Below are 21,086 nucleotides of genomic sequence, written 5' to 3' on the forward strand. Positions count from 1 at the left end.
TTTCTTAAATAAAACTAGCGCGAATTGAACCGGGATGCAATATTTAGCGTAATGTTATACAGCACGTTTTGTAAATGGCTGTTAGTAAAAAAATTGCCGTTTGATTATGGTTTGCTAAAAGTAGTCAATGCGTCACTGAGCTTGTATGAGTTTTCCTTTACGAAGTATACGAAAAATCGGTACAACTCTTAAATTTCAAGAAACACTATTTTGCAGGCTTTTTTTTTGAAATAATCAAAATTAATCTGGTAGTCTTCAAAATCATGGGGAAGACTAAACGAAAATATTCAACAACTAAACATAACATTTGAGAACGTTGAAACCTACTTTCGCATATGAGAACACTATAATCATTTTTCCATTCCTTGTTCATGAATAACCAACGTCGTTAAGCAATATTGTAGTAGGTTCAGCTTGAATTACTAATGGCTTACATGCTCCAGCACTGACCGCCTGCTGTTTGTTCTGTGTTACTGTTAGGGATTGTTTTGAACCCTTAAATGCTAAATGTTAAAACAATTGTTGATCATAATGCTAAGCTTCAGTTTACATTCAGTTTTATTTTCGAAGTGGACAAAAATTTCCGATGGTTCCGATGTGTGTATTTCATCTTGTTTTTGTTCATTTGTGTGCAGTCGAGTTTTTTTTTCTCCCTATAAATTGGATTGTAAAGGTGTTAGTCCTATCTCTGCTTAATTCAAATTTGAAAATACCTTTTGATCTGTTTTCTCTTTCTATATATATATATATATATATAGGCTCACAGCAAGAAAGCAGTTCCAATTCATTTGTTATTCTAATAAATTACCACGATTGTTTTATACTCTCATACAATTTATATCGCTACGCTCCGTGCGACCCAAAGTTTAAAATGTTTTAAATTAAATTGTATAATTGTTTTTCGCATAGCCACCCCTTTCACCAACTCGAACACACATTATACATGGTCACGTACATGCTATGTCATTGGGTTACAAATTAACTTTGTTGATTACACACGCGCTTACATTGATAAAAGCACATTTTGCCGGAGGGATCATAACACTTTCAATGATAAACCCTGCTAAGAAATAACGTCCAATATTCGCAACGGATTACACTGCCATGCAAGCTTAGGTTGCAAAGTATTGTATGATATTTTTTTACTGAATACTTAGTAGGAACTTCGGCACTGTTGATTGAACTTCGGTTACAATTGCCTAATCAAGATAGTTTGAAGAAAACACCTTTTAAGTAACTTGACAGAATTCAATTTGTAGTGTTTCATCTGTTTGGAGAAAGAAAATATCCAAATGTCATACGTAAGACTAACAAAAAGAGCCAAAAGATTTCGAATTTCCATCCTAACACCGTTTTGTCTTTTGGTAAGAAAAATAGATGACTGACAAAAGCTACATTCTGAAAATTCGCAACATAAAGAATAATATTGCACGATAGGTAACATTGGAAAAAAAGAAAGGTAAAGTTATATATGAAATCGATTTTCCAACAAAGCTGAAGTTCCTCTTAAAACGAACTACGACTGTAAAGTGGTCATTGCAGACGCAGCTTGAATGAGCAGAAATGTGACTATTGATAAATTTCATGCATTTTAAGTGTTATATCCCTAGACCGAAGCGCATGAAGATATACTAGATAAATAGGTAGGAATATTCGCTCGCCGAATGTGCAGTTTCTATAACACCACCAATGCCCGTACAACTATAGTATAGCGATACGGTGTTTTAAAAATATATGTAATTATATTTAACAACAAATAACAAACAGAAAAGTTTTGGGTAGCATTGAGATGATTTTAACAAACTGGCGTGTATTATCTCTTGTTTCATTTTTAACGCATTGCTCAGATGAAAATTTAAACATGTTTAAGATAGAGAATAAATAGAACATAACGATTAGAGGATTTAGCTCGTTTTTTTGAAGTAAATAAGGACTAGGTTTTCTTTAAGACATGTTAGTTGAGAGTAGTGACGACACGTTTAGATTTAGCTTTTGAGCGAAGATTAAAAAGCTGGACAGACGCAGAGTGTTTATATAAGTGTTCAGCTTTAGGCAGTAACGAGAACTAAGATAATGTATTCTAATGACACAAAAGAAGTAATAGTACTCGATCACTCGCCTCCTTTCGAATGGTGAAATGTTTTTGAGCAATTATAAAGGCGATCCAAATCGGTTTTACACAAAGCAAAATATTTAGTTAGCATTAAATGTTTACAATAGATTAGATAACAGTTATATTTAACATATAGTGGCGAATGCAAGTATATATATGTATTTATATATAATGGTTGTCAAACCTGTCTCGAATGCCCAAGGGGCCTTTTCGCGGATAGATTGAATTTAGAAAACTGAAAATAAAACCGATAACAGAGTCGATATAGATTCTTACATAAAAAGCTTAAACCAGTATGCAGCAAATAATATTCACATTATCAATAACATCTTGTTTGCGTTGAACTGTCTTTATGGGCAAGTATGGCGAGAGTTTCTCGTGTCTATTAGAACACCTGAAAATTGTCATGAGAATAAACAAGCCAATTCAATCCTTCCGTCTCATTCAAGTTCTCATTCAACCGATTAATTGGTGTTAAATGAGATCGCCTATCCTAGCCACGTGAGTAATAGTTGTAGTTGTAGTAGTAGTAATAATAATAGTCGTAACAAATCGCAAGGAAATCGTTTCCTTTCGTTCACTGTTCAAACTCGTGTTTAAACTGCACTTAATTGCATTTAGAAAAAGTTAGAAATTAGTCCTCAGTTTAACATCACCAAATTAAACGAAATACTTATAAGTATTTTCTCTCTGGTCTGCTCTGCCAACTATGGTGTAATAACAGAGAAACTATCGTAACTATAACAAAAATACTAAACCTGAAACACGGCCAATGACCACTCGTGTCAGCTAAACACGCACGCCTGGCGTTTTGCTATAAACCTCGCAAACAATGAAACAACGCGAGCTTTTAGATCCAAATTAACCGTCATCATTTGGGACTACGCGACCCCTGCTGTTGTGGTTGAACAAAATCCTTCAACTGATGGGAACGTGCTGTCCTGCCGGTTCCGGACACCGGAGTTTTTAAACTGTTGCTGTTATTATTATTATTATTGTTGGCCTCCCCTCGATGACCGGCACCTACAGAGGAGATCGCAGATCCACTAATGCCACTAACAGAAACAGCTGTTGGACCTGCACCAGCGACAGCTGGTGTGGTGGAACCAAGTGTACTCCCAGCTCCGGTACTATTTCCAGCAGAAACTGATGAACGGTAGTCTTTGGCGGCACGAGGATTTGCAGAATTGCTGCCACTGTTATAGCGAGTATCTAGAAAAACAAAAAGTATTTTTATAGCTGGAGTTTAACTAATACATATTAAAATAGCTTGTGCTTAGATGATTTGTGTATGAAGGGGCATGATCATGAATTTGCATTAGTTTTATTGGTTTGGTTGATGGTGGTAAGCAAGGATAATGCACAAAAGGGCATTGAATGATGTACTAATTGCGTACGGCCTGACAAACGTATACGGGGATACGTACCTTTTTGTTCCCTAAACCCATCACTGCTATGCTGTGACGAGGTTGACAGTCTTGAGCTTATGGGTGAATCCTTTTTCTTGCTGCTGTTATTCGTAGTGGTGTTGTTACTGATGGCATTATTGCCACTATTGCCACCGCTAAGTTGCAGATTATTGTTGTTTTCTTTCTCTACGAAAGTTTTCCCGTTTCCTTCTTGCTCTCGTTCCTTCATCTGCTCTTTCAGATGTTGAGCGACTTGGGCGTAGCTAAGGCGTACCTGAGTTTGTTGCTGTAGTTCGGGAATGGCAGCGGCAACACCACCAAGCGGTGGGTGATTCTGTAGCGAGAATGGCGGCGGTGCTACCGGTTGAGGACTGCTCGTAGTCAACGCTTGTGTTGTTGACGAAGTGGTAAGTGCTGCAGCAAATGGAGATGCAGCAGCGAAAGCTATGGAAGCTACTGTAGGCGTGGTTGGCGATCGCGGGTTCTTGTACCCGATTTGTTTAGAACTGGAAGTAATAGAGGCAATCGTTTTGGCAGACGGTACCGGTACAGTCCTTGTCGATGTAGTAGTCACAGCCACGGATGATGCATTAATAGAAGAAGTAGCAGACAATGTATGCTGCTGTTTAGTGCCACCAACGGCGGAAGAACAGGAACCAGAACCGACAATCACGTACTCAGTCGAAGTCATCGTAGCAGCGTTGGTAGTCGTGGGGCAGCCAACGGTGCCGGTAGCTTCTACACCAGTCTTTCTATGTGTTACCATCGAACCTAGTCCCGAGGCTGTTGCTGCCGACGTAGGGTTTGTAGTCGTCGATTCCAAGCCATTCGTTTGTAGCAAGGACTCATCAGTCTTTGTAGATTTATCAGCAGTGGTGCTTGCAGACGTACTAATTGTTGTACATTTTATCACAGGAAAAGGATTATTAGTTACTTTGCTAGAGTTATTGTTGCTGCTGCTGCTGTTGGCTGGTGTGTAGGCCAAAGTGGTTGACTCGTTGCTACCGCTGCTGTTGCTAGTGCCATGAAAGGAATCGTTTGCTGCTTTCGAGTTTAGCTGCTGTTGCTGCGATGCTGCGACGGTTGCTGGAAAAGGCTGTTGTTCACGTCCGGCGGCTGCGCTCACTTCTGAAGTGGCAGCTGCCGAAGCTGTAACGTTTTTTTGACTAAGCTCACTGTTATTGTTGTTGCTGTTGCTGCTGCCTTGGGTTGCCTGTGGTGGAGGGGATGTTGTGATTTTTATTTTCGATGAGGTGCTCGTTGCGATAGCAGTGCCTAAGGTAGAAAGTGTAGAGAGGTCGTAACAAATTAGGATCGGTTTTGCGAATAGTTTTGAATTTTCAGACTAGACGAATCGTGGAAATAACCAAGGCTAATTGAAAATCAACATGCCTAGTTTTTAATAGTATTTAATATCGATTTCATTTGAAACAATAAGGTCATTATTTCAATTTGTTCAATTTGCCAAATGTTTGTGTGAACCAAAATAAGCAGACATAAAGTTTAAGATTCGTCGGTAGTTTTAATTAGTGAATTAGTGCCTAGGTTGAATAATTTATGGGTAATTTTTTCAACAGTCTGCATTTTTAACAAATGGTAAAATAATATCTTTTTTTTTTGTGTGGTTGAGTATAGAATAAAAACTCTTAGAGTAGATGTCGCTCAATACGTAACATGACAACAAATCTTACCTTTAACGACATCGGCAAGTCGGCTCTCGCCCCAGACAGCGACAGGATGTGTGGGTGTCTCAGACACACTGCTCCCACCGTAGGTTGAGGAGTAGTCAGTCGAGGAACCTTGGTTGCCACCGGTGGGCGTCACAGTGGTAGTGTTCGATTGATTGCCGTGATGATGGTGTTGTTGCTGTTGTTGTTGATGATCACGGGAATGGTGGTGCTTGTTGCGACCACCGCCGCTGCCGGAATTGTTCGTGTTATCATCGTGACCGGGAAGAGGCGGAAATGCAGCTGGTTCGAGATCGAATTGCGTCGATTGAGTGGTGCTGGGGGCATTCTGCTGCTGCTGGGCACTGGAATTGCTGCTGCTGTTGTTAGAAGATTGCTGCAAGTGCGACTGCTGCTGCTGATGCTGTGGTTGGTGGTGATGGTGCGGGTGCTGCTGATGAAATCCAGAAGCTATTGCACTTCGATGATGATGAGGATGATAGCCCCCAACACCTCCACCGCTGTTACTGCTGTGGTGATGATGATGACTACCACCGCCGCCAGCTTCGCCACCCATCGACGCAATCACGTTTCCCGAGGCTGTACCGTGAATATTTTCTCCGTTGCCACCGAGACTTCCCCGTGGACCGCGTCCATGCGGAGGACCGCCAGAAGACGGTATCAACTGATTGAGACTAGTTGTGTTTATAACTTTAACATTGGAGTTTGCACCATTATTGATACTACTGCTAAGATTACTATTACTATTATAGCTCATATTACTAGTTCGAACACTTCCACCGCTGCTGCTGTACAAGCTGCTACCTCCTACAGCGCCGCCGTCCATCTCATCTTTTCTTCGTCGAGTGTGCCGTCGAGACTGGTTTGACACCCATGGACCAGCCGGTTGTTGCTGTTGGCTGTCAAGATTTTTGTTTCGCCCACTGTTGTACGGAAGGCTACTGTATCCACTACTATCGTCGTTTGATTGATAGTGATCAGTGCTACTGTTAGAACGCATGCTAACCGTATTTGATGCAGTTCCAGTTGTATCATCACATTGTTGTTGCTGTTGTGGTATTGGCTGCTGTTGTTGGTGATGATGATGATGCGACTGTGGATGGCTATAATGCTGCTGCTGTTGCTGAGGCTGGTAATGCTGATAATGTGGCACAATGGTTGTATCTTTATGGTAGGTTTTACCCCCATGTCCCAACAAAGAGGTGCTTTTGCCCCCACCACCACTCGGTGGCAGTTGGTAGTGTGCTGGTGTTTGCTGCTGTGGCTGCTGCTGGGCAACCTGCTGTTGAACATAATGTGGCTGTTGATTCGATACTCGATGGCTGGCAGGCGGTGCATTTTCGTTACCTCCCAGCCCTAGCGTTTGCTGACCACCGGAAATGTTCGCACCTCCGCCGCCACCACCACCGCTGTTGGCACCACCCGATCTGTGCTCATTACTGCCCGCCGGTATCGTCGGATTAGGCTGTCTTTTGGTACGGATGTTACCACGATGTACTCCTACACCGGCTGGCATGTTATATCGACCATTCTGCTGCTTAGCCCCTGCAGTTGCAAATGTTACCTGAGGTGCAAGCCCATTGCTCGTTACAAACGTGCTAAGATCGTAGTAGTTTTGCGCCGGAGGGGGTGCTGCTGGCCATGGTTGCATTATGCTCGGATAAAATTGCTGTTGGAATGGCTGAAATACATAAAAATTGTTATATTTGATTTTTGTAAGTATGGTAATTAAATAATCATAACGGTTTATCAACGATAATGCAAAATCATCACAAATATTGATTCATGATTTACCCTTATCTCTTTATCCTAAATGTGTTCCGACGAATCTCCTATTAACCGTACTGCCCATAAAAGCATAAGAGTCCCATATAACTTTTAGGCGAATTTAAGTTTATGCCATCAATGTATTAAATTTCGTATGCCTCGATGACATTTGAAGGTTTGTTCTAAGAAATTCTGGAAAAATACCAAACCTTGCCTGTCCCATGTTGAAAATAAAGGAATACGAGTCCCATCCTAAGTATATTATCAATTTTCTTTTAAAAACAACATTTCACATTTGTTATCAGTTAAAAGAAAAGTGTTCACATAAAAAATCACTGACTTAAATAATGTAAAACACAGTTCATGTTTGCATGGTTCAATTAAAAATCCACTTCAGACATGAAAACTGATTAAAACTTATGTTTATTTTCGAAGAAAATCGAAATTTAAAGTGAAGTTTTTTTGGAAACTGTTTCCAGAAATCCTTCTTAGCATCTGGGATGAGTGGAATAAAAGTTTTCAGGAGTGTATCTTTAGAACTTTACTTTGCTGTCCATTAACGGCTCTTCAGAAATTTCATTGTACACTCTATGTCGAACGAGCTTTCGTTTCTCAGCTGAAGTTGCTTTTTGGTAAATAACATGCATCGCAATCCGTTAAAACCAAATCGCTATATTGCAATTCCTATGATCTGTATGATCGATCACTGTTCACATGATAGACACGATAAGGAATAATAATAAATGCCTTGGCAATGCGTGGAGATTAATATGCTGTTATTTTTTATATATCGTTGAAAAATGAAGGCAAACGAGGCCCATCATTCATTTCCAAGCCTGGAATTCATGCTAAAGTTTATAGAACTCATGGGAATATATAATGTTCCACCTTATGAACATACAGTTGAATAAAACAAAATTTTAGTTAAACCATAAATAGGTATTTGCCCTAAATTCAAGATTAGAACTTCATTTGCCATTTTCTCAATTGTGAGAATTTCCATATGGGGCTGATATGCTTTTATGGGCAGTTTAGAAATTGTATGAAATGTAAAAAAAAACGTGCGACTCGGTTCTTTTATGGTATGTTTGACCTCTATCGATCTTAGGAGGTAGATTGTAACAAACTTCTAAAACTCGCGTACATAATCGTAGATGAAATACTCACAAACATGTGTACTGGTGTGTTATACGCCGGCACGGTACCTTGCGGTATCGCTCCTGGATTGTGTGGCAGCGTGATGTAACGCTGTTGACCGGGAAAAGCGGCTGCGGCAGCTGCTGCCTGAGTAGGATCGTAAACGGCTGCCGCCGCTGCAGCTGCGGCAGCGGCAGCAGCAGCGGCCGCAGAAGGACCAGCGGCCCCCGGAGGAACAGTTACAGCTGCTGTAGCAGCCGGCGGAGGAGTCGTTCGAAATCCGTTCTTTAGTGGAACTCCAGCAGCAATCGGAAGCCTGTTCATTGGTTTAGCTTTGATACGAGCCATGATTGGTTTTCCCTAGAATAAAATACTTGGTAAGTTTTTATCTAGACGGTCGCATACAAAGCCGGTAGCTTACCTGAAACTCCTTAACCTCTTCGCGTAGATACCGGAAAGCTTGTTGTGCATCTTCATCGGATTCGAACGTGATGTACCAGGAATTGTTATGAGCAAACTCACAAGAGATGAATCGGGGACAATTTTCGCTTTGGAATATATTCTAAACGAAAAATGAAAGGTTTCATTTGGCATTCATGAATTGGGTGATCAAAACCGAAGTTTCAAATTCAAATTACCTTGACTTCCTCGATTGGCGTATTGTCCGGTATTTCTCGTAAAATGACAATACACCGTTTATGATTTGGCCGCACCTTTAGGCCTTCTTCATCAACTTGCACGTTCGGTGACTCGCGCAGCACCTCTGTAATTAGCTTTATGTCTTTAGTGAGTTTCTTCACCAGGTTGAAATTTGCCACTGTCCAGATAGGCACATACTGATCATTGTCCATCTGGGATAGCAGATATGTGTCGTTGGCTAAATTTTCTCTGCAAATAAATATAAAATAGATAGTCGTTATTTACTTATTAGCTGTCGATTTCTCAGTACGTCATCTATTGCTTTTGATTCACAACCAGAATATGCAATTGTCTTCTCGTATTTCATCAAAAACCACCTGCCAATTTGTGGGAATATGCTCATGCTCTACATCGCGTGGCTTTAGTCATCTACACAAGGTAGTCACACTGCGCCGCAAGGCGATGATGAAGTCTTGTCGAGCGAGCGGTGCGATAATAAATACCCAGATATGCAGTGCACACAACAGCCCTCCTCTGGAAGAAACAAACCTAACTCTGTCATTACACTTGCTCGAAAAGCCTGGTGGCACATTCCTGAGTGGTGAAGTAACAGATTGCACAACAGCTATTACAAACACCGGAGAACCTAGGCGTAGTAGTTGAACTGCACGTATAAGAATGATAGATAGTAAAAACATGACAGTTGAAGTAATGTTCAGAATGTATCAAAACATTGTTTGAAGCTTTACTAAGAAGCTGTGCTACAATTTACGCAACAAGAGTGAAACAAATGTGAAGATTTTGGCATCATACATACATAAAACATACGTGACACTTCTACTACCCGACAAATAATTAACAGAGTTCCTTTCTTTTATTTCGGTCCTACACTCAGTTATATAGTTCTGATTTTGGTTTTCAGTCGAATATATGATATATTTCTAAACATTTCTGTTTCAAATTCAATAATGAAAAGAAATTATTTGCATGAACATAACGGTATAATTCACATATGAATCTCTTTTTTTTTCATAGGCACGACTTATTGAAATTGTATGTGATTCGAATGTCAATTTACATAAGTCAATCTAGGATCCTTTTTATAGAAGATACTTGTGGTGGAAAGTCATAATTGTTTTTTTATGGTTTTTATGGTTTATGGTTTTTTTATAGTCATTTCATATTAGTAATGGCTGTCTAAATATATATATATATATATATATATATATATATATATATATATATATATATATATATATATATATATATATATATATATATATATATATATATATATATATATATATATATATATATATATATATATATATATATATATATATATATATATATATATATATATATATATATATATATATATATATATATATATATACATATATATATATATATATATATATATATATATATATATATATATATATATATATATATATATATATATATATATATATATATATATATATATATATATATATATATATATATATAAATTTCAATTTAGGAAAGTCGGTACTGCTGTTGCATAGTGCTTAGCTAAGGTCATACATACCTCGAAAAATAGTAATCGAGCTGCGTCTGTAATTGCTGCTTTAGCTGCTCCAAAGGCATACCACTGTATTCGGTATTACCAGTATCACTGGTGCTTGTGGTAGCGTTGGCTGTGGTGGTAGCGCCTCCTGCGTTACCACTATGGATAGCGCCCATGGCAGATGTACCACTACCGCCAACCCCTGTCTGTGTGCTGCTGCTAACATTGTTGTTGTTATTCGTCGTTACACTGCACTGATTGCTACTGTTATTGTTTGTGGTAACCGCAGAAGAAAGTGAAGCACTATTGTCAGTTGTTTGGGTGGTGTTCACGTAGTAATCGCCTGCGACCGGTTCGTTGGATAGCATGATGTTGCTACTACTACTGCTGTTGCTGTTAGTGCTGTTTGTGTTATTATTATTGGCTGTAGTGATAGTTCCGCCGTTCATAACGGCATAATCGGTGGCAACAGCGACGGCCGCAGGAACAGCGGTTATACCTGGTACCACACCGGCTGGCCCCAGCGTGAGATGTGTGGCTTGCGGAGGATGAGGCCCAACCAACGTTAGTCCCGCCATTCCACCGGTTATAATGGCTTCGGCACCCGCCGGATAAACCGCAGCGGCTGTGGGCATTTTTCCAGCATCTCCGTTCATTAACATATATCCTCCTGGAAAACGAGAAGCAAAGACAAATATTAATTACCATTTCATCGAAAGAAATAAGCATTGAAACTAATCGTAAAGTGTGCGATTCTTATTGACATCTAGATGCAATCTCAAAGACAACCAAGAATAGTATTCTTTTTATTCTTTTTATCGCAGTATAATCCTAGCAATATAATATTAGAATAGGATAAAATATGGAAACTAAAAGGGCCATACAACTTGTACATTTACAGATATTCCGTTTCTAGTAAATGTACCCCAGCAACACTTTATGGTATTATTATTTTTTAACATGAACAGGATATTCTATTATATGTGCTTATGGGTAAAAAGTATATAAATTCTACTGTTTAAAACTACTAAAACGATTTTATTAAAATTTGAATTATATTTTGACTTGATTAACCACTATTTAAATTAATAACTTTTCACGAAACAGATTCTTAGGATTTTAGTACAGATGGGACAGTTTTTTTAGAATTAAAATTGAATGAAATTGTCGCATTTTCGCCTGCATTTTAAAAATAAATTAAACAAAATTGAGAACATTAGTGAATACAATAATAAATACGGTTTTCCCACTGCCAACAATTCGATGAATAATGCACAGTCAAATCATATTCAACAAGCGTTTAGATTGCTTTCCACTATAGATCTGCCTTTAATTAGGTAGCTTCCTTTCTTTTCTAATTTTCTCCATAATAGCTAGACTTAATAATCAATCAATCAAGTCCCAGTTGGAAAACTTGAAAAAGCAACAGTTAATTAAATCAATTCAGTGACAACTACATACACGACAGAGGATTCCGCGCATGGCTGCAATTTCAGAATAGATACCCGCATGAAAGAGCAAAAAGGAATATTCGTAGCACTGTATGACATAATCGCACACACTGTCTGCGAATCTTTGAGAGAAATGTACGAATCATGCTAATGTTCGAAGGATTAATTCGGTTTCAAACTCTCCGAATGAAAAACTTGTTCATCCGAAATGACAATTGAATGTTGTTGTTGCTCTCACAAAACTTGACTTTCCAGCCCAATCAAAGACACTAAGATGCGCCAGATACGAGACGATAAATATCATCAACCATTTGCAACATTGTAACAGTGCACAGTTTGAAATCATAACCGGATGATTCGCCGACACGGTGCTGTGAAAAGCTCTTAACAAGCGCATTCCACTTCAGTACGACTTGAACGTTGTGAGCAGATTGGATACTAAAAGCTAACCATAATATGTTAGCAGAAGCTCTCCGTGGCCATGTGAGAAGATGTTGCTGGACATTTCTCGGAATGCGCAGCCCGAAATCGATTTTCTTCTACTTAGTAGAGCTTGATGTTTGTAGTACTGATGTTTGGGTGTCTTTATGTCGCATATTGATAGGCTTTTTTGATCCCTGGCATTAGATTCAAGATGATGCCGTATCACGCGTTTTCAACGACTTGCGGAGGGCGGTCGGCAAAATGTATGAGTTTCCAGATAGACAATAGTCGCATACTAAGGCATTTATTTTAATTTAGAATGGAGAAACAATATCCTACGAAAGCCAAATAAAACTGCACCGAGCTTTGAAAAGCTTTCGATAACAGTTTAGTCGTACTGATGATAATCGAGTTCCTCGTTTAAGGGGTTATATACCTTTTTAGTTTTCAAAAAACCGGAAATTTTTTTATTACATTATCTTCAAATACAACATTTTGAGAACATTTCCACAAATTTTAATAAAGATCTGAGCAATAGAAAGAAAGTTAGAGCGATTTGCAACGCGCCTCGCCACGGCCGCATAAGCTAAACTTGAAACTTTTCACGCGATTATCTCGGAATAGTTTTTTCCGGAAAATGACTTTGCCGTGATCCTGATTGGAGGAAAACTACTGAAACGATTTCCTTCATCTTTTTTTTAAATTTTCGTTATAAAATCCTCGAACGATCGCTTTTTGAAACATACAGTTACATTTTGCTGCAAAAAATTTTTTATTCCAATTTTTTGCACTCAAAACGTGCATTTTTTGGGAAAAACGTTCCCGTTTGCACTGAAAACAAAATACTTATAAAAGCGTTCGTTCAAGGACCCGGCACACTTCTAAACTAATGAAATAATATAAGTTTTTTGATTTCGGTTGATCCGCTGAGTCTTTATCAGGATCACCGCAAGCCTCTGCAAAAAATAGCGTTTCGGGGAAACGGCCATTACTCCAGTAATGGTTGGTATATCTCAAAATCAAACGTATTTTCTTGTTGTTGATAAACTGTACTTTCAGAAAAATACCACTTTGATGCAATGAAAATGGTGCTATGCACTTAAAAATAAATTCAAACTTCCCTCATTTTTCTCGACCAAAAAGGTATATAACCCCTTAAAATATCTATTATAAGTCATTGGGTGACATGTTTTTTTTTTTAAATAATTGGCTACTGAAGTTATTGGCTACTACAACAATGCCATACGTGAATCAAGGCTGTACACTTGAAACTCGAACATCGGATTTTCTTTGCGTATGGAAATTTTTACACCGCTGCAATTTTGTTTATTTTTCAATACATCGTATGTGCCGGATTAAGTCAACGATTGTGATACTGCGCAGGCACATCTGAATTCGCTGTAAATTGCACATGACTGCGACATCTACCGCAATAGGTGTCCGAACGAACGATTGTTTATAACAATTGGGTTCAAATTTTAGACAAGGAAAATTTTTCGTTTTTATGAGCGCACATATTTGAGAATTTTTGGAACCATTTCTCTGTCAAATCATTGCTTAACTTTTACGGTAGTGGCAGAAAACTGGATCTTTAGTATCAAATTCGCTTGTCTGTTCGTTTTCCGACATAATTAGTAAATGAATTTATGGTCAATATTCTTGACAGTTAGAAAAATACCCTAATACAAATTTTACAGTGAAAAAAAAAAAATGGAAAGTTAAGTTGAAAAAAAAAAGGTAATGAAAAATCTGGATTTTGACATGACATTAAAAACCACTGCTTTGTTGACAACAATAGTTTTGAATCATTTGAGTGCACAGCAACATAGAACAACGATGAAGGTTTCCGATCGAAGATCATGGCTTATGTCCAGTGGCTTGGTTATTATTCAAAGTGTGTACCAGAACGAATTTTGATTCCATCCCTTCACAAACACCATGCCGATGGAAGGTATGTATTCTGGCCAGATGGAGCGTCATCACATGACGGCAATAAACACAAATGTTCCTGAACAACCATTCGACCCCATTTGTACCAAATATCAGCAATCCAACGAATCTGCCTCAGTGTCTTCCAATTAAAGATTTCTTTCGGATGTCAAGTTCCTCAATGTGCAAAAAAAACTAAAGAGCAACGAACTGCAAACAGTTGATTGGTACCGTACAACGCTTTTGTTTCGGCATCATTAAAAAGCTTTGTCAAAAAGCCGGTTACGGACCTTTCTCAAATGTTCATTTTTTTTTCGTTGATAACGGAAGAATCGGTTGATAAACGACTGGACAGTGCGTATCAGCAGTACACTCGTACTAGTTAGAATGAATTATACCCAGTGTGGTCCAAAGCATAATGCCCAGCAACTCCTATCTCTTCCTCCACGTGTTACCGACTGGGATATAAGCAACACAGACCGGTGGGAACTCGGTCGTATGCAGGGAAGGGGGAGTTGTTCTCCTTGGAGATAATAATAGACCTAGGCAAACGTTTGGAAACTTTGCACTTGGAATGTTAGGACTCTGCTCGAACCGGCACGCGCGGGCACCTTGGCCAGAGAGCTACGGAAGCCAAAAGTGGAGGTAGTAGCCATACAAGAGGTGCATTGCCCAAAAAACTGGAGAACGTGAATTCCGGGTAGTTGATCCGACCGCGGGCATCAACGTGTACGCGCCAACAAACGATATAACCGACGACGTAAAGGAGGAGTTGTATGGATCTAAAATATACTGTACTGAAATTAAAAAAGTCAGATCATTAACATCAACAGCAGAAGCGAAACATTCAACTAAGGAAATTCTTGAAATTCATTTGGACGTTAATAGATAGGAATGCATAAAATTAAATAAGGCGGTAAGAAAAACTGAAACGAATTGATTGAAATGAAGATATTAGAAAACTAAAACTTTTATCAAATTTTTATGAAAAAGTAAGCTATCAAATTGGTTGTAAAATCAATTGAGCAAAATCGTGCCGAATGATCTGGAAATTCGCAACAATTTTATCGACCATATTTGAATCAAACTTTGCACACGGCTTAGCAATATTAGTATTTTTCACAGACGCAGAAAGTTTTTAGAGCCATGGTTTTTTTTTTCATTTTTAAGCATTCTAAGCATCTTAGCTAGGAAACCGTTGTATGTACCGTAAACTGGGGTTACTGATCACCGGGGTGACTTTGATCACTGTACCTCTTTTTTGAAAATGTGGTTTAAAAGCGCTCGTGGTGCTTGGGACTTGTCGTTATCTTCACTGAATGCGTGGATATATGTTCGCATTGCTACTACTCATGCATTTTCTGCTATTTAAAGAGTGTTTTTCATGCTAAAATATTAATTGAAAATAAAGTGTATTTTTGGCGATTTTTGCTGCATACAAACAATCGGTTCAAGCAGATTCAAAACAACAAGTTGCAATACGTAAAGTTCTTTTATTTTGCTCCCAAATAGGTCTTAAGATGAACAAATATTATAACAATACATTTTATTGTTATGTTTGCAAGTTTTTCCTCAAAGGCAATGTTGAGTCCCAATATTCTCCACAGCGTATTACATATTTCTTCTTAACAAAACCCCAAGACGTGAAGTAACATGCAAATTTGGCCAATTTCATAAGTCATATTCCTCATGGACTAGTTTTTGATGATTTTAGACCACCTTCTCTCTCAGTGGATAACAATTCATATATATTCAAAAATTTTGTATGAATCTTGTGCATTCGCCATTATAAATTGTTCACGTAGAATGTGAATGGCCCCCAAATTGCTTTCCATATTTATAAACTCGTTTAAGCCGTTTAAGGCTGTTCAATTTAGTGAAAGTAGCAAAGCAATTTGGTGTAACAATTCATCAAAATAATGAAGTGATCAAAGTCACCCCGGAATGATTGGTGTAAAATTTTTAGAGCATATTTAAAAACAGCAAAAATGTTGCTAAACTTTTGAAGTAGTGACTGAATCTTTTTCAATGCATGCCAGTACTTACTTTAAAAATATCGAATAATATTGTTTTCAGTATATTCTGAAAATATTTGAGATACAATCAAAAAAGTGATCAAAGTCACCGCAGTTTACGGTACATGCAAAAGTTGGAATGTGCGTAACCAGATCATTTATGAGCGAAATTAGTGCATTTACTGATTAAGTTTGGAACCAGTACAACAAATGTGTGCTGGGCATAACGCATTTGATGCTCTAGCGTATTTTGAATGTATTCAGCCCCTCCAAATCACTATTTTTCAAAAGTTTCGACCGGTGTTGGTGTCGTCATAATGATTTGTATTGGTATTGGTAATGTTCTTTAGAAGGCTGCTATCGTTGCAGCAGTGCAACCAACAAAAAACACTGATGATTTTGATCATGTATGAATTGATGAAAATATTAACTTACTGTTTCCCTTTAATGAATCCGGTCATTTGAAAACATCATCGAATCAATAACAAAAAGACATTGGGTTTGTTCAAAACATTTCAATTTAACTACCACTCTGGTTTTATTCATATGCATTCGGTTCCGCGTTACTGGCACCAGCGTCAGTAAATCTTGTTGCAACAAGGCTCGCTATTGGCCGTTTCGTTTGCCGACAGTGATTAGGGATGCACTAGCCCTTGATACGCACCGACTCGCGAAAGTAACAGCGGTTTCTTGAGCGCCGCATAACAGATCGTTAGCCCGAAGCCGAAGTTTACCGAAACATCACGATTTTGTGTGTATGATACATAGTCTGATTCCGATCTTTGTCCATATATTCATTGTACAAATGATGCGTTATGCGTTTCACACATTTTTTGTGCGAAATCAGAGCAATCATTGTGCGTTTCGAAAGGACACATTGGATGATTAAAGCTTGAACTTTTGCGTGTACAGAAAAACTGTAGTACTAGAGAATTACTAATGCCTTGAAAAAAATATACACCGTTAAGAAAAAAGATTATGACTCAAAGAAATTGAAAATTAAAACTAAATTTCAATTTAAATCAAAAACCAGAATTAATCCACCTGGTAGTGCTGAAACCTTTGTTATACTTACTAGTCAGTAAACCATAAATCTATACCAATGTAAAAATTAAAATCGAACAATAATGATATTTACCATATTTCCCACCAGGGATGCCACATGTACAGATTAATCTGTGTTTTACAGATTTTTGGCCGAAGTAACGATACAGAATCTGTATATACAAATTAGGGTGGGGAATCGTTATATGGAAAAAACGAAACTTGATAGCAGAAAGCCAGAACCAAGTTTTTTTTGTTCTATTTGGGGCCCCAAACAACCCTTAATTTATCGGAAGTCGTTTGGTTTAGTCTCCGCTTGGCGCATTGCATTTCAAATTTATATGGAGATTAGTATGAAAAAACCAACGTTTTTGCATTTTCCATTCTAAAAAGCTCAAAATGGCTCTAACCACAGGTTTCATGACTTCAAATGGTAGGTTTTTTGATGCCGAACAACTTGACCGAAGACATCAAAGAGCTAGGGTGTCTCAAAAAAATACTGGAGCTGTTCAAAGTTGAGTATGTCGAAATTTATGTTGCAAATCTTTTTTTCTGCCAACACTGCCAGTGTACCGGCGTTAGTCAGATTTCCATCAGAAGTTACCTCTGAAACACGTTGTAGATTACACCTACGCCTAGAATATTGACCTGAATTCGTTTGTTTGATCCAGCTGAGTGCATAAACTCGTTACGACAAGTTATTTCTGATGGAAATCCTACGCCGGTACATAGGTAATGTTGGCAGAAAACAAGATTTTTTGCATTTAAATCGACATACTCAACTTTGGACAGCTATAGCTCTTCTTAGGGTCATCCTAGCTCTTCAGTGCCTACTGCAAAGTTGTTAGGCATCTAAAATACTATACTTTTACATAATGTAGTGCATTATTAGATCATTATTGAGCTCTCTAGAAAGGTAAATGCAAAGAAGCTCATTTCAAGATGGCTTGACAAAGTATTTTTTTAATTCTTTTAGCACCAATGTTTAGTGGTTAATTTGTGGTTTCGAAATCCAATTTGTGGTAATTTGTGGTTGAGTAATTTCTGAGAAATTTTCAGAAAACCGAGTCAAGCCATCTCTGAAAATGATTTCGCTTCAAATGAATCGGACAACGATGATATATACATCAATCGAAAGCTCTTAATTTGTGGTTCACGAAAATGTAGTTTTTGTAGGCATACTTCATATTAAAATAATTAAAAAACTATTATTTAAATTTTTGAACATTGTTCACCTCTTGTTGTCAACACCGACCGTACGCGGCGTTGGATGAGCATAGTACTAGCACCTGCCGATGTTAGTGCTAGTGGGTAATCTAGAACATATCGACAGTCGTTCATATACACTAAGGTCGTTTTTTACGCGGGGGATGCGTTCCAAATTTGTATGCGCCCGCGTAAAAAACGACTTTTTTGAGTTGCAAATACAACAAAGAAAACCGTCCTAAAACATTAAAACCTCGTTTGAATATGATAGTGGCCAATCTAGAGACCAAAATTCAATATTTTAAATTTTGAGTATTAACACCAAAAATTGTGATTTTTTTTTTAAATTGATATATGATCACTCGTGGCCTAAAACGGAAAGCGTGATTGAAATGAGGTCGATATCTTGTACCGTTTTTGAGTAATGGAGGAAAGCAACCTGCGTAAAAAAAAACGCGTAAAAAGCGGACTTACTGTATACGACATACAGTTGTCGCTGCCGTTGAAAGCTTTTTTGTTTTATTATTCAGGGGGTAGTTTTTTTTTATTCTCGCTTATTTTCCGTCGGTCTAGTTCCGCCACTGTTGTGGCCAATCACCGACGCCCAGGGAGGCGACTCCACACCCAGGACCCTAACTCACGACCCGTTTATTAACGGACCGGCGCCAACGGCTTTACTTCCTCATGCGATGGAAGGCGTGATCCCAGAGATTTTTCGCCTCAGGAAATCTCCCGGTGTTGGCTAGGATTGAATCTAGACCAGTTGGGTTGGTTGTGAGTGGATCACGCCACCTCACAACCATCGACACCTATGTCGGCGGTGGGATTCGAACCCAGGCGTCGAGCGTGGTTGGCGGAGACGTTACCAACCACACTAGGCCCCCGCTCATTCAGGGGGTAGTTGTAGTAGCATATTCCTGAGACGAGAAAATATCGAATTTTAATTCTAGTCAGGACTCACACCTTTGGGCATTTACCATGCGTTTCAACCGTTCCCTACAGTTCTAAGGCCCATTCCCGACCTTCAGGCATCATTCCGGTTTCTAAAATACCCAACAGTCGAATACAGTTGCGTAGTTGGTTACCAATATATTATTATATGTATCGAAACAAAAAATTGTTCTTTATTATTATCAGGCTGTAATTTATTTCAAGAGTTAAAACGTATGTGCTAATAGGTTTTAACATATAATAGATTTTTTATGAGAAAGACCAGATCACACCCCTAGGTGTATTAATTTAGGTTTTTTTTTTTCAAACAATCGGTAAACGGCGAAACTACATTTCCGGAAATGATTCGACCGAAGATCGAGAAAATTACGCTCGCATGTCTACGTAAAACTTCACTTATTATGAAAAAATTTACGTAAAACCACGGAGGCTTGTCAATTACAAAAATCAACATTTGCATTTCGCAGCAAATATGCACATATAGTATCCCTGCTGTTTACAAACTGTTTCAACTAGAAACACTCAGAGGAAGAGATTCGCGGTGAAAAAAATCGCCAATTCGGCAACTGGGTGCCAGATCTCTTCTCAATGCGCAATGTTGACTAACATTCGACTTGTATAATCGGTGGCGACGGTGAAAGTCCTTAAGAATAGTGAAGTGCTTCGCAAAAACTGTTAAGGTGATATATTTTATGTTTATGTTTAATTTTATACACCTTCACTTATTTTGTTACCTATACACAAGGTTTGTTGAACTCCGGGTAAAAATCACTCACAGCATTCTTAATTCATTCATTGGCAATAGAACAAAAAATCGTATAGAAATGAACACGTTCTTTTTTGTACCTGATTGCAATACCTCTCAATGTGGTGTTACCTTTCTTGTTCGTTTGGCTCCAATTTTGACGGTTCGTTTGGCTCACCGCATATCTCTCGCTCTGAGTATCTCTAGTTTCACCATACTCATCACTTCACGAAAACTTCCTGAGAAAAAATCATCTGTTTTACGTTAGGGACCATACTTAAATGACGTCATCATTTTGTGACAAGCTAGGACAAGGGGGGAGGGGGGGTTCTAGTAAAATCGACGCAGCATTTTTTTTGCAGGAAAAATGTATACTAAAAATACACTAAAACATTGCACAAAGTATTGCAGCGAGATCTGTCGAAATGTTTTTATCTGTGGCATTCTGATTTCTTCTAAAAGTTCTGCTACATAAACAATCATTTGGATTTCCAAACACACAATCTGTTTTGAATACAAAAATCGTTGCTTTTTTGTGGCTTTTAATAGTGAAAATTACAAGATACTCGTTTCATTTCCGGAATAGTTTCTGTGTTTTCTGTAGACATGGATCATACTAAGCTATTTAAACACCTTTACTCCTTGTACCAAAACACAAGCCCTTCGAAGCAAAAGATGCAGTCACGAGTCTATAAGTTGTAAATAAATTGAATTAGACACGGTTTTTTTTTCAAGTATTTTTTTTGTATGCATGTTACTACAGTCAGGTTTTTATTACGCGAGAGATATTACCTCATAAAAAATCCGCGTAAAAACAAGGCACTAATTCAAAAATCCGCGTAAAAAACCCGCGTAAAAAACCACGATAGTTCAAAAATCCGCGTTAAGTAACCAGCAAGAAGGGCTTTGAAAAAAAAAACCCAAGACGCTCTAGAACCAGTATTTAAAATTGTCCTTTTTAACGGTCATTCCGGATCTTTCGGAGGGCGTTGGGTATTTTTTGGACTAAGTACTAGA

General features: G+C 38.2%; 1 protein-coding gene across 10 annotated transcripts in view; it reads right to left on the reverse strand.

Annotated features, from left to right (window-relative positions):
• Positions 1-259: 259 nt before the first annotated feature.
• The window catches only part of LOC129720326 (la-related protein Larp4B), an 81,315-nt gene continuing 60,488 nt past the window's right edge, over positions 260-21,086 (reverse strand). For all 10 annotated transcript variants that reach the window (XM_055671788.1, XM_055671785.1, XM_055671784.1 and 7 more), the window contains 7 exons: positions 10,327-10,975; positions 8,753-9,002; positions 8,536-8,676; positions 8,145-8,474; positions 5,214-6,891; positions 3,541-4,797; positions 260-3,325 (listed from right to left, as the gene is read on the reverse strand). In XM_055671788.1, coding sequence (XP_055527763.1) covers positions 2,985-3,325; positions 3,541-4,797; positions 5,214-6,891; positions 8,145-8,474; positions 8,536-8,676; positions 8,753-9,002; positions 10,327-10,975 — 4,646 coding nt within the window. In that variant the 3' untranslated portion in view covers positions 260-2,984. The remainder of the gene's footprint in view (positions 3,326-3,540; positions 4,798-5,213; positions 6,892-8,144; positions 8,475-8,535; positions 8,677-8,752; positions 9,003-10,326; positions 10,976-21,086) is intronic.

Source organism: Wyeomyia smithii, chromosome 2 (assembly GCF_029784165.1).
Source record: "Wyeomyia smithii strain HCP4-BCI-WySm-NY-G18 chromosome 2, ASM2978416v1, whole genome shotgun sequence".
NCBI classification, from domain to species: Eukaryota; Metazoa; Arthropoda; class Insecta; order Diptera; family Culicidae; genus Wyeomyia; species Wyeomyia smithii.